General features: G+C 39.1%; 1 protein-coding gene across 4 annotated transcripts in view; it reads right to left on the reverse strand.

The window, feature by feature from the left end:
* The window catches only part of LOC149196394 (uncharacterized), a 491550-nt gene that overhangs the window by 404886 nt on the left and 71634 nt on the right, over positions 1-15030 (reverse strand). For 3 of the 4 annotated variants that reach the window (XM_089405541.1, XM_089405540.1, XM_089405539.1), the window contains 2 exons: positions 2943-3044; positions 2552-2673 (listed from right to left, as the gene is read on the reverse strand). In XM_089405541.1, the coding sequence (XP_089261667.1) occupies positions 2552-2673; positions 2943-3044 (224 nt within the window). Of the gene's footprint in view, positions 1-1802; positions 1975-2551; positions 2674-2942; positions 3045-15030 lie in introns of those variants that run through there. The other variant, XM_089405543.1, reaches the window with a different exon arrangement.

The raw sequence follows: 15030 nt of genomic DNA on the forward strand, positions 1-15030 counted from the left end.
TGCTGCTACTGTACTGTTGCCCATGACACTGCCACTGCCATTGTTTCATCTCTACTATAGATCCCTTTGCATCTACTACTAACACTGCCATTGCTAGCCCTACAGTGCGTCATTTTCCAATTGCTATTGCTCAACAACAACAAAAAGCATCCAAAATTTCTGAACTAGCTGTGTTCAACATAATACCACGTGAATGTTGGAATCTAACTGCTACTAGTATCTGACCCTCTGAATCTTCTACGTTGTTGCTGACTTCTGCACTGTGCCATCTGCATTGTTGTCAACCTTGCTCTGCGCTAATCAGTCTCTGGTTGCAGGCTACTGCGTTTGTCTCTCCAAACAACCCACCGCATCATCTGACACTAAGTCCATCTTGCTACTGCTAAATCTTGGGCTCCCTTAGCAACGAATTGATCCAAGAGGTGGATTGCTCAAGGATCCTACCCACATGTAGTCCTCCTGACTACAGCTCAATATTGCCCCATTTCCCTTCTGGAGATGCGTGGGCACTCATGGCAAACTCATCTTTGTCAATTTTTGTTGGAGCGGCCTTAGGATCATGTTTCTCATCCTTACCCTTTTGCTTCAAAGGGCACTGGGATGCAAAGTGGCCCATCTCGCCACATCTGAAACATTTCACCTTTGAAATGTCATTCTTCCGCTTCTGCTTCTGCTGTCCCTTTGATAGTAGAGTTGCGTTCTCCTCCTCCTCCTTGGTCTTTGTGCCACTCCCACTATTGCCTTTGAGATTGACCTTAACCATGTCCCTCCTTAATTCTTCCTGTTGAAGAGTTGTCCACATCTCTTCCCATGAAGGTAGTCTTTCCCTGCCCAATATACATGGTTGTATGCCCCTTACTACAACTCTAGATGTTGAAAAACTACACCAAGACAAGGAGTTGGTTTATTTGATACTATGCCCAAATGGAACTAAGACGCCCCACAACTGGCCTTGACCCTATTTGATGGATGTTTGTCTTATTCCAAAGCCAAGATGTGGATGGTTATCACTGAGGTGACTTGGGAGGGCTAGCACATTATGCCTATACAACAACACTTGCCTCAAAGCATGCCATGTCATTCCTACATGCCATAAAAGGGTGACGTGAACCTTCTTGAGATGACATCATGGTGGAGTTATTTGGAGATGTACCCATGCACTTTGTTGATTTTCTTGGAGTGAGGAGCACTCATGAGACACTTTATCACTTGATTGATGGAGATTGTCTTCTATGAGAGGATGATGTCAATCATGGAAAGCATTTATTCCCACACATGTACAATATTTTGATGCATTTGTTCTGTTTTAAAGCTACCTTGAGGTCGGCTTGTGACCTTGAAGCCTAGTTGAATGCTGAAACAAACTTTTAGGGGTTTCACTTGTAAAATTATGAAAAGTGACTTGGATACTGTCATTAAATAGAGGGGAGTCGCTTTAATTTGGATCATCACGCATTCACAAAAATTCTCTCTCTCTCTCTCTCTCTCAAGAAGTGTGCACTAGCTCTCTTGTCCTTTTCTCTGTCTCCATGGATGAATGATGGGGCAAATTGTCTTTGGGGATATTTTTGCATGAGGAGACTATCTTGGATAGATGAAGTGGTTCTTCATTGAATGGTGTCAGTTTGTTGCTGATTTTCTTCCATTTTGAATGCAATTTTCTAAATTAAGATTTCTATTGTGCCATATTAAAAAACGCAACATCTTTCAAGAAATCTTGTTTCTATATCTTATGCAAAATTTGTCACAAATTTGGAGTTTGACAAGTCTTGAAAGTGCAAAAAAGCACAAATTGACCGTACCCCTTCGGAGTCTTCAACCTCCCATTCTTGCTCCGAACTCTGCACTGAATCTACAAACCTGTCCAACTACTATACGTGATGTGTCCTCTAGATGTAACCTGTATATAAGCCACCTGCTCAACTATCAACCCCCAAATAACAAAAGCCCATGACCATGTGCCAAGTATAAAAGGCACTCCAGGACCATCAATTTGGAATGGACTTACCAACTAGTAAACCCTGTAATATAGCCAGAAACCAACTTTGATAAGTACCCCAAATGGATCTTTTGAGAAATCCAATCTGGGTGCTAAGTTGCTAACAAACCCAAAATAGAATAAAATACAGTATTATTTTATTTATGTACATAGAAGACCCCATACAACCTATGGGAGGAAATATGAAGAAATAAAATTTACACTCACAACTTTGTTATCATTTATCTTAAGAACATATCAATTTGCAATATACTCATTTTTTGGTGGTGTTGTATAACATCCTTAAAAAATTGAAGGTCCTGATATATAAAGTTATGGGTGAAGAAAACCACAAAGATAACCACCTGAACTTTTTTACACCTTTTAATTGGGAAAAAAAAACTCAAGATGCCCTGCATCTGCCTTACGACAGCCAATGAGACAAAATAGCATACATGATATATTTTCAAAGAAAATGAAATTTACATTGTTGTTCTTATAAGGCATCTACTCATAGCAACATCACGCAGATATACACTGACAAGGAAAAGAGAAAGAACTCATATATATTACTTCATAAGAACCCGGGGATCTTCTTTTGTTGTATCCACTTTCAACACTTCATCAAGAGATATGAAATACTCTCGCCGCACCATTTTACGCATCTCGTCACTTGAATACCTGCATCCTGGTATCTATCATAGCGAAGAAAAAAAAAGCATCACAATATCAAATGTTATATTGCTTGATAAATCCCTTCAATGCATAAAATCTTTATCAAATAATATATGTAATCCATGTGCGCAGTATTGGCTGTGCAAATCTCTTATAGATAGTATGCACTACTATATCTTCTTACCAAATCTTGACTATAAACAAAGATCATCCCATGCAAATTCCTGGACAGCCGCAGCAACTCATAATAATAAAATAATTGAAAAACTTAAATATGAATGAGAGATACCTTGTTTGAATCTTGAAAAGCAGTTGTTAAAACTCCAACAAAATCCTTACAACTATCATGCTCTATCCACGCACAAGGGCCAACAATATCCCTCAAATAGGCCTGCAGGAAGTTCTGATAATTCATCAGCAAAGGATGAGCAGAAGAAGCATTGTCACCGTCATTAAGACATCAATGTGAATACTCATACTAAAAATAAGAAATAACAAGAGACTCATTTTTGTCCAATGCAAGACTGATCAGCTCTCCAGATCTAAAAAAGTAAATAAATTCAATATTGTCCTGTTGTCTGAGTAGCAACTTGTAAAAGCAATTTGAATGAACATACCAAAACCAAATGCATTTATATAGAATCTATGAATCCTAGCCTCAAAAGCATGCATAAACAAAACAAAGGCAGCTTATCTGTTAACAAATTAAATTACCTTTTTATCAAGTATGCTTGTTTGAAATAACTATTCCATCAGATACCAAAGTTTATTGGGCTCTTCAAAATATTGTTTGCATCTATTGCATGATGCCTACAGAACTCTGGTCATGAATCAACAAGTGACTCTCGTCCCATGTTTTTAACAGAAAACAGCCCCAGGAAGTTTTCAGAATTAGCCAATCCAGTTTCATCTCCTGAGGCATACTAGATTTGGCATATAGATTCAACTTGTATATTGTAATTGGAGTTGACTTTTAATTGACAGTTTTCTTTCTTCCTGAATATGATTTAAGCAATTGTTAATAGAATTTGGCTTCATGGATTTTCTGATTGATTTCTCTCCATACGGATCTCTCTTTTTACTATTATCCACCTTTCTATGACTTCAAAAACAGGATTTCCAACTTGTTGACCACTACTGGTCAACTACCCATGCAGTACACCGCCCTTTTCTTGCAAAGAGAGGGGCAGCACCTGATCAGCGTGTCCGTGCCATCCTGCAGTCATCAGTAGCTTAATCATTTTGATTGTAAACCCAGTCTGCATATATGAATTGTAAATAATCTTAGCAGACATGAGTCATGTATGTAAATTGCCTAGGTGGACCTAACTTTCTAGTGGTAATCTACGTCCCGGAAGGTTTTTCGTCTCACCGATCCATGGATCGGCAGAGTTTTCCTTCAAACCTGACCCCAAAGCCGGGATGGATTTTGTCATTGGAATTTTAGGAGAATCCTAGTGTGTTGATCTGCTAGATTATAGTTGTGTCGCAGAACTGGGTGATTTGTGAGGGTCTATATTAAGGCGTTTTCCCCCTTAAGATGTAAATTTGTAAAAGTCATCATGAAATGTGTCTTGAGGGTCGAAAAATGTTTTGAATCCCCTCATGAGTCCTAAGTCCTAGGTCCTAGGTGATGTTTCCGAAGGCTTAGTTCGATGATCCATTTTAAAATGAATTAAAAAATTAAAAAAATGAATAAAAATAATAAAATAAATAAAAATTAAAAAATGAAATAAATAAAAAATAATAAAAAATTAAAAAAAAAAATAAAACAAAAACCCTAACTAATAAAATAATAATATTTTAAGTGAATAAATCGACGGATGAGATCAAGAGATGTCTTGATCCTCATCAACAGTCGGGATCATTTCTACATGGATCACTCGAACTAGCCGTTGGGATCATTTCCTTTAAATAGGGTGCTAGGGGTCATTTCAGAATATTGGATCTGTGAGTCTGAGACTGAAGAAGCTCTATTGTAAATCTGTTTCCGGTTAATAAAAGAAGACTTTGGGGTCCATATCTTGCTGGTGTTACTCTCTTGAAATGTTGTGAGATTGTTTAATTTTCTGCATATGTTATTTTCAGCTGTTAATAATAGCTTTTTGTAGAGTATTGTAAGCACAGGTATCTTGTTCACTTGCTAGGGTTTGAGTGTTGTTAGGGTTTCTGAAGTAATGGCAGGTATCTCCATTACTTCCTGAGATCTAGCAGCATTTTTGCCCTCTTTATTGACGGTTGTTTTGAGTTGTGCAAAAAAAAATTTCTGAAGGGATTTTGTGGGCGTTCGGGGAAGTTCTCGGCTGAACCAGCCAACTCCCGCAAGCATTTTTTGCTGAGCCCAGTTGGATTTGATCCTGGGTCTATCATTCGGTTTATTTTTCTAAGTTTGCATGAGAGATTTTCTGAAGTTCTTCACAGTGACAATCTGAAATTTCTGTTCTTTAAAATGTTTCCCGTACTTATTACTGAATCTGGTTGTTAAGGGGCCAAATCTGTAAATTATTAAGCTGATCTAGGGCTTCAGTTTCAAATTTTTGCTTTATGCAGTTTTGATTAGGGTTTTCAGTTTTGGTTTGAGGTATATATATCTTTTTTTTTTGGGTGATTTCATCATTTCAGGGCCAGGGTACCTCCAGGGTAATGTCTCTCAGTGTCCATTTCTACTAAAGGCGTGATTGCATAGCAAATCTTCTGGCGTGAAATTACTCTGCTCCAGTATTTCAATAGACAGAAATTCTTCAGATCACCGCCGTGGCATGAGGTAGCAAATATGTTCCAGATCAAAATTGTCCACCGCAGAAATTTTCTCAGCCAGTTATCTCCAGAAACGGCTGAACGCATCTAAAGAGATCACTTTCACCCTGCGGATTGCGCGTAAATGGCACTCTACATTGACTAAAGCTCATTCCCGTCAGCGTGAGCAGGAGGGTTCTGTTTTCTCAGCTCATGGTCTTGAATGCTGTAATGATATATCAGTTACCGGCTGGAAGAATCGAATAAATTTTACGCTGCCGACAGACAGATCTGCGCAATCGATTCATTATCAAATGAGCGTTGATCTCTTCTCCATTTTGCGTAGCAGACAGTTCACGTCCAGTGCAGCATCGTGCTTTCAATCTCTCGTGGGAATGACTGTATGAAAAGGTTACTCCAGCATCGTGTTCAAGCTGCCGACAGCGCCAGATTTGCGTGGAAACAAGGTATTAACCCTCAGGCAAGCTTTAAACAAATCCGCATTCAGCTATCCGTCGAAGATTTCAGGCCATCACGCAGGTAACAACGCAAATCGTTTTTCGAATTCTGCTGAGAGATATAGCGTAACCCTCAGATTGATTTCGGGTTTCTATCCTTCTGCCGTCGACTGTAAAATTTCTTCGCTGAGCTTCGATGCTGGGTTTTCCTTCCTCCGGTGGCCAAGAGACAGTCGTTTTGCGGTTTGCAGGTAAGTCGATTTTGGTTCTGGTCATTCTGCGCAGTCACGTCTATTCGGCTAGGGTTTCTCTGTAGCTTTGGTTCTCATTTCCGATTTGATGAGCTTTCATGTTAGCAGCTTAGATTAGTGTAGTTTTTTCATGTTTCGATTAGGTTTAAAATTTGTATAGTTTTTATATTTAAAATAGATTTCTATTTAGTCTTTTTAACGTAGATTTTTTTTTATGTTTATTTAGATTTTAATTTGATTTTTTTTGGTTAGTTTAGATTTAAAAAATTCGTATAGTTTTGTTTTTATTTAAAATAGTTTTTAGGTCTTAGATTTAGATATTAGTTAGATTTTATTTCTAGAGTTTTAAGGTTATGTTAGATTTTGATTTTATGTTTAACTTTAATTAGATTTTAATTAGATCTTAATTTTTTGTTTTATTTTTTGGTTTTGAAATAAATAAATTAAAAAAAAATAAAAAATAAAAAATAAAAATAAAAAATTATTTATAAATTTTTTAAGCCTTAGTTTTATTTTTTATTTAGATTTTAGATATTAGTTAGATTTCTAATTTTCATTTTTTAGATTTAAAAAAAAAAAAAAAGTATAAAAAATTTTGTGGAAAATTCTCTTCGTCAGATCCAGTCATTTTCGGGATTTATCATCTTTCATGCTGAGATCTAAATTTTCAAGCCGAGATGCGAAATTGATATCTGGTTAATGGTTTATGATTCGTGGTGGTTTAAAGCATTCATCTTTTAAAATTTTCAGTTGCTGGATATCGTTTTGGTCGTTTTAAGAGCATTATGATTTAGCTGATGATAGATGATTGCTGTTCACGGTTTATTTTTCTATATCATTTAACAAGTAATCATTTTAATAACAATCTCTTAAGGCACTGGTCTGCTAACTAATCAAATCCATCGAGTGCTTTTTTATATCGTATCTCGTGTCTCCCAACCAACTGGTCGACAGTTGGTCTCATCATCTCACAGGGACTACCCCCCTTAGCCGCGGGAGACAGGCTTAAACAGAGGCATCGGGGATCAGAGTGATAGCCCCCGGTCTGAGTGTTGTCGTGTCAATCTGCGCGACAACACAACTGTTCTTCATCCAATGCATTGCTCATGGCCTCTAAGCTTTTTACATTTTAAAGAGCCTTAATTGAAATATTTTACACATCGCTTTTTACATTTTAAAGAGCCTTCATTGAAATATTTTACACATCACAGATAATTTCCACGGTACAGTCTTGATGTGCATAAATCCATATGTACTTGATGCTATTAATACAAATAGTTTTTAAATGACTATACCTGCTATATAGATCACCATACCAATTCATTTTTTAACAATCTCTTTAAATTCAGTCACCACAATATATATGTCAGATGTTTAGTAACTTCTGAATATAATATCACTCTACATCATATACATAATGCATATCAAAAAACGTATTTTAGGCATACATATATGATGAGATAAGTGTGCCAGTGTTGATGTATTTTGTGTATTTCAATAGCCTACCTCTGGTTGGCTGAGCAGTGTATTGCTACAGCGTCATTAAAAAATAGCATTATTACCACAGGCAATTTTGCACACCAAGTTTGGTGTCAATCCCTTGCCCCTGGAGAGCATCTTGAGACATGTTATTTTTCTTCATGCGATAGGCTTTGTGGCTGAATCAGCTAAAGGACATGAGGGATAACCCTACTTGCCCCTTTGTGCCTTGATGGAGATTGCCTCTAGTATGGGCACCTTACGTTAGAGAAAGAGTTGGTTCACCAAGGATTCCTCGCTTGTTTAGTCCATCATATCTATGGAGCACTTCTCTCCTTCAACCATTCTTTGGACACCTCTTGCCACCTTTTCCCCTCAAACAAGAGATTGATAGGGTTGGCAAGGAAGACATTTATCGGCAATATACCTAGGCCACTTGATCTCCACCACCCCAGGATCTTCACCACAAGATGGACTTATACAACTAAAGAATAGGCTTATCATCTATCCCAAGTACATTTGGGACCATTAACCACATGAACTAAGACTCTAAAGTTCTCAATTAGCCAATTTAGGGTGTATTTCATCAACAACGTGTTGAAGTTGTTAATTGTATTCCACAAGTGGACATTGAGGAACACTTCATTTTCAAGTGTCCCATTTATTATGAGTTACAACTTACACGAGATATCTTATCTATTTCAAATCTCTAAGAAACCTATATTTGCCTTCTTTCCTTGTTTTGATCAACAATGCTTGGCCCTCTTCACGCATTAGGTGGTGACTCCTAGGCAATGAACATTACAAGTTTCTTCGAACTCCACTCCATTAGGCTAATTGCATCCTTCTTCTAGCCTACTACAACACTTGTAGTGCTACACACCGACATAGATCCATCTTAACCATAGATCTATCAAGCACCAGGAAGGATCAAACCTCTTGAGGTGCAAAACTCTTACAGTGCAAAACTTAAGAAAGGTTTGCACCTCGAGATCTGATCCCTCCCAGCACTTGATAGATCAAGGTAAAGATGGATCTATGCATATATACATCCATCTCAACCCAGGATCTATCAAGCATTGAGAGGGCTCAAATCTCTTGAGGTGCAAACCTTTCTTAAGTTTTGCACTGCAAAAGAGTTTTGCACCTCCAAAGATTTGATCCCTCTTTGTGCTTGATAGATCCAGGGATGTGTGTGTGTGTGTGTATCAACCACAGATCAACTCTATCTTGAACATGAAAGAAATTACACAATCTCCTCCATTTTCAATTTCTTTATATATCATATACATAGTTGGCATTGAAATATTTTATTTATGTTACACATTGTCCACATTAAATTATTCTTTTATCATTAACATATTTTTAAATACACGTCTCCCTAGTATTAGGAAGTCTCTCTCTATATATATGACATTGAAATATTTTACTTAACCATGCATATTCATTTATGGACCATATTGAATTTTTTTTTAATAAATATTTTTAAAAGACACACATCAACTTCATATTAAAAATTGAGTGAATTCCACATGATTATGATATTGATATTGAAACATATTAATTAACATGGACATTTAAATATTTTATTTAAGGCTTACATTGAAATATTTTTAAAATTTTAAGAATTACACATCTTCCTCACACTCTTGGAAGTGAAAATATAATATCCTTTTCACTCTCAATTATTTTATCTCTCAATGTAAAGTTAATATAAAATTATATTACTTAATATGGACATCAAAATATTTATTGATTGCTAAGAGTGAAATAATTTTTTGTTATTATTATTTTCTTTTAAATACCACATGTCAACGCTATATTAACCACTGAAGGAATTACATATTTCCTTCATATTGGGTTGTAATATCAACAACGATAGGAGTGCACAAGGAAAGTGAAATTATTGATCTTTTATAATCCTTATAATTAAAGGTGACCAAATATGTATATTTTTTTTGTTATTGAATATATCCCCATTTTTTTTATTTAGTGAATATTTTAGTTATATTTTAAAAGCGATATGTATCAACTCTAGGTTGAACATGAAAGGGGAATTACACATTTGCCCCACACTAGGCCATAGAATGCACAACTCGGCTCAATCATGCAAACCTTAGTGGGTACCAGATAAGTGAGATTACAAATAGTCCCATGTTCAAGGATTAGAGAAGGCCCACATCAACAAGGGAACAAAGGAACACTTGTTCTTCACAAAAACCTATCTGACAACTCACCTCGAACACCCAAACTGAGATCACCAAATTCTTTCTATCAACCTTTAGCATTAGGACAACTTCAGATGATTGGCAACTAGGGCCAAACTCCATGTGGGTCGGTTTATTTATGGCAGCTGATATTTTTATTGGATCCCTCTCGTCGAGAGGTGTATGATTGATCCAAAGATCATCCGATTCCGATAAGTATTTATGGAGTTATGAATTTATCTTGTTTATGTAATTATTATCAAGCCGACCAGCTCTTATGTAGGCTCTAGAAGCCCAACCGTCGTGTCTATTCATCATATTTTTTTTAATATAAATAGAAGAAGATTTGATGGCATTTGGACACATTTTTGATGTGATCTCCTCTCCACGTCTTGGGTTTTTGGAGAAGGAGAGTCACAAAAAGGAATATGTTGACCTAGTTTGATGATGCCCTAAATCCAACGCAGTCATAACCTTATTCGTTGTTCATGGTGAAGCCGCAGATGGAAGGAGCAGGACTGTGCCCGAGATATATGAGAGTGTTTTATATTGAAGAAAATACTGCCCTAAATCCAACGCAGTCATAACCTTATTCGTTGTTCATGGTGAAGCCGCAGATGGAAGGAGCAGGACTGTGCCCGAGATATATGAGTGTGTTTTATATTGAAGAAAATACTGACAACTCTGCCATCTTATTTAAATCTCTGCTGATCAACTCGGGTTTCTTTCTCTCATTCTATTCCTAGGATCAGAGTTCATGTTGCACGAAATTAAAAGACTTGGGTTTCAGTCGAAATCATATCCGGTTTTGTTTTGTATGAAGTTTGGGAAGATTGTGTTGTTATAAAACTCGATATCATGGACACTAATCCAATGGGTAGCAGAGCTTTGGCTCCTCCTGCTTTCATGTCCAGTTTGAACGAAGTTTTGAATAGCAGGAAGCAGCATCGGGCAACAGGAGGTGAAGACACCGAGAAGAATTGCCGTGGTGGGAATGTTGTTAATGAAGGCAAGGATGATATGAGGCCTATTGTTCTTGTGACTAATGATGATGGCATTCAAGCTCCCGGTTTGAGATGCCTGGCCGAGGCTCTGGTTAACAGAGGAAGGTGCAATCTCAATGTCTGCGCTCCTGATCAATGGAAGGAGCCCTACCACAGCTATACGCAAGGCATAAAGACTTATTATATGTTGTTCATACGCTGTTCAATGAAGACACTATCCATGTAGTCTCTACACGTTAAGTCGAAATTCATACACTGTTCAATAAAGACCCTATCCACGCAGTCTCTACACATGGGCATAGAAACGCTAGTCATAGGAATATATACGCTAGGCATAAATAATGGAAAGACAATATATATTGGAACGTAGTGCCACACAGTCAACACAATATATATTAGAATGCAGTCACATATATGCATGTAAATGCAGTCATTGGAACGCAGTCTTCTACATGGAACGTAGTCATGGATAAGCTGTGCAGTGATATATACGCTGCAGTCATGGATACGCTGAGCAGTCAAGGCTCACAGGTAGGAAGGAATACGTTGTTCATCATGGATTCATATAGACATCATATATATATATATATGGAGTGCAGTCAAGACAGCAAGTGTAAGGAACATGCTGTCCAGTTCAACGTATGGGATTCAGTCATATCCCTAAGCAAACCCTATATGGAAATAATATAGCCTAGTTGCTTTGCTAGGTTGCAAGCCATAGCAAGCAGCTAAGGCTGATATGTATATGACCTCCATACTGAAGCAACAGAAGGGTATTATGAGCGGCATGATGCGCTGCATAATGGGCAGTAGTATGAGCAACATGATACATGAGCAAGTAGTTAAGGCTGATATCAACAGAGGCAAATTGTTGCAGCATGATGAAGCAACGAGAAGGCAGAGGCAGCAGCATGGTGGGCAGCACTATGAGATCATGTGCATGGGCAGTTCAATGATATAGTAGCATGGGCAGCAGCATGATAATGATGCTCATTAGTTTGAGCAGCATTATGATGGATAAGATCATGGACATGGGCAGCAGCATGGTGCAGTATGCAGTGGTGCAACTAAAGGACCAGATGTAGCACGATGATAGTGATCTCATTGTTATAGGAGATGACCTATACTTAGATCTAGACAAGTCAAAGTGTTGACTTCTGTTGTAAATGTACTCTCTCTCTCTTTCTCTGCTGAACTTTGAAGATAAAAGAAGAATTGATCAAGGGTTTCCCCACACATTGTGGGGTTTGTCCCTGGCTTGCGCCATATCTTGTGTCCTCTTGTCTTGGCTTGTCTTCTGCGTTTTATATTTATGTTCTATCTGCAGTTTATCGTAATGCTGATGTGATTGCTAACTGTGAAAATTTAAATAAATTGCTCTAGCATAGAACATACCTAATCTTAACATGGTATCAGAGCTTAGGTGAAGACAATGCCCAAGCAAGAGTGAAAGAGCAATCACCGAAGACAATTGGGACAAGACAGAAGGATCAATGGGTTCCTCATAATTCACCTAGGGTGAAGTCAAAGCAGAGAATGTTATCAGAATGGCGCAGTGGAAGATTCTGATGGTCCATCTTAAGATCACTTCATAGGGAAGTTCGGATCTAAGGGTGGAAGGAAAGGCGGATGCCTTGTTGAAATAAGTTCGGCCGTTATGCGAAGGAGTGTCTGAATCGCAGAGACACATCTCTTGATGAAGATAACAATCATTCCTGGGACATCCTCAATGATCAAAAGAATGATTGGTAATGCAGGTCATCAAGGAAATGGTCGACTCTTCCACAAAAGCAAGGAACCCCAAAATCTCTTTTATGTACCTAATCGAACCTGGTGTCCATCTCGGAAATGGAAGTCAAAGGTTACAGGGTGGCACTTATCGATGGAAAGGTACGTGTTTGAAAATAGATCTTTTAAAGATGTTTTTCATGGTTGTATCAAGTTGCAGGAAGTCCACTGGGGACCATGTCCATTGACTCAACTCCGGAGGTCTGAGTCAAATGGTGACTAGGATGCCTGAATTCAAAAACAAGCATGAAGGTACATGTCTGAAATGTACCGAAGGAAAATATTATAAGGGGACCATTCCCCTCATGCAGCAGGTTCACAGGTTTGGAACAACCCGAGGAGTTTGAGAATCATGATCAAGGAATCTCATGTGTACAGGTGGAAGAAAGTATGAGAGGATTGATAGCTATCTAATGTAGCTGAGATTCACTAGGAGTGAAACCGATCCAAACCATTACTCGAAGGTTGTGGATGATAAACCTCTCGTACCGGCACCTATGTCTGACAGGTGCAGACTCTCTCATTTATAGGAGACAGAGGGAGTTGGATTTTGAATGTGGGAAGATAAGCTGCAAGCTTGTGACTGCCTCGAGGACCTTAACTTTCAGAAGTTATATGGTGATGATGTAAGACCAGATTTGGGAAATGCCTCTGGGTTTCATAAACTCACTCGCGTTGATATTCTTGGTGAACCTCCATCCGGACATGTGTGTTGCAGTTAGCATGGTGAGCTCATATTTGGTTGAGCCTCACTAGATTGGTTCCAAGAATCTTCTAAGATATCTTCAGGGCATAATCTCTCATGAATTGAGATACACTGCCAGAAATATGAAACCACATGATTATTCGAATGATGAGTGGGCAGGCAGTGTGGAGGATCACTAGAGCACTTTTCAGTGTTGGTTCTCTTTGGATTCTGCTTCTATGCAGGAAGCAGAAGTCGGTCACTATAAGCACCGCCAAGACCGAATACATGGCTACGAGTATGATCTTGTATGAAGCTGCATGGTTGCGGAATTTCTTAGCTGTTTTCGATTATTGAGGAATCCTGCATTCGAAAATTGCTCCAGCGGACAGACATCAGATACTGCCATATCTGGGATATGGAAAGTCGATGAGCAAGGAGGCTCCATCGCACTGAGATGATATACAGGTCGCTAAAGCCCCGGGGGAAATATCAAATTTGTGATTTTCCCGAATGACTTGGAGTCATCAAGAGACCTTTGTAAAAGGGTCCTGCATGTTGCATACATTGAGCTCTGGGAGCTCTGTGGGGCTTACAGGTTCTAATGGAGCAACATACGACCACAGGGTGACTCACCCTCCCCTGGTGGTGCGCACTGGAACAAGATGATTCGCTCTCTTGTGGGACAAGATGATTCTCTCTCTTGTGTAGCAGGATGATTGGTTCTCCTATGAGGCCTGGATTGATGTGTTCTCCATGGCGATTGTAGCAGGATTGATGTGTTCTCCTGTGACGCCTGGATTGATGTGTTCTCCATGGTGATTGTAGCAGGATTGATGTGTTCTCCTGTGAGGCCTGGATTGATGTGTTCTCCATGGCAGCCTGGATTGATGTGTTCTCCATGGCGATTGTAGCAGGATTGATGTGTTCTCCTGTGAGGACAGGATTGATTAAGTTCTCCTGTCGAGGCATCCTACCCATGCACTCTGGGACTCATGGGAAGTACCTCTCATCTGATCAATGAGCAGGGAAATGAAGTTAGGGACCATAGTAGTACTGATGGACGCATTGTTGTATCTACCGTACTCCCTACGCTAGGATGTCCTCCATTGATCTGGGATCAATAATATTGGTCTGGGACCAGTGGTAGGAGTTGTACATGCTATGACGCTGACTTCGGGTCCGCTGACACTGGTCTGGGACCAGTGGTACATACTCCGAGACTGACTTTGTGTCAGTGCAGTACTGGTCTGGGACCAGTGAGAGTGGTACATACTATGACGCTGACTTCGGGTCGGTTGAGACTGGTCTGGGACCAGTGGTACACTCTCTGAGACTGCGATACTGGTCTGGGACCAGTGGTAGGAGTGGTACTTACTATGAAGCTGACTTCGGGTCAGTTGAGACTGGTCTGGGACTAGTGGTATGCACTCTGAGACTGACTTCAGGTCAGTGGAGAATGATATGACTCATTCTCGATCAATTCTTCTTCTTCATAGTTCAGTAGAGCTGAGCAAAGCAGAGCCAGCAGCGCTGAGCAGAGCAGAGCCGAGCCAGCAGAGCTGAGCAGAGCAGAGCAAAGCCAGCAAAGCTGAGCAGAGCCAGCAGAGCTAGGCAGAGTAGTGCAAGGCACCAATGGCAGAGATAGTACAGTCGTACATAATGGATCAACGGATGGAGTTCTCCCTAGTTGAGAGGGAGTGTTAAATTGTAAACTAGGGCCAAACTCCATGTGGGTCGGTTTATTTATGGCAGTTGATATTTTTATT

Source organism: Pinus tabuliformis, chromosome 2_2 (genome assembly GCF_031772625.1).
Source record: "Pinus tabuliformis cultivar Carrire ecotype Pingquan chromosome 2_2, CPIR1, whole genome shotgun sequence".
Taxonomy (NCBI): domain Eukaryota; kingdom Viridiplantae; phylum Streptophyta; class Pinopsida; order Pinales; family Pinaceae; genus Pinus; species Pinus tabuliformis.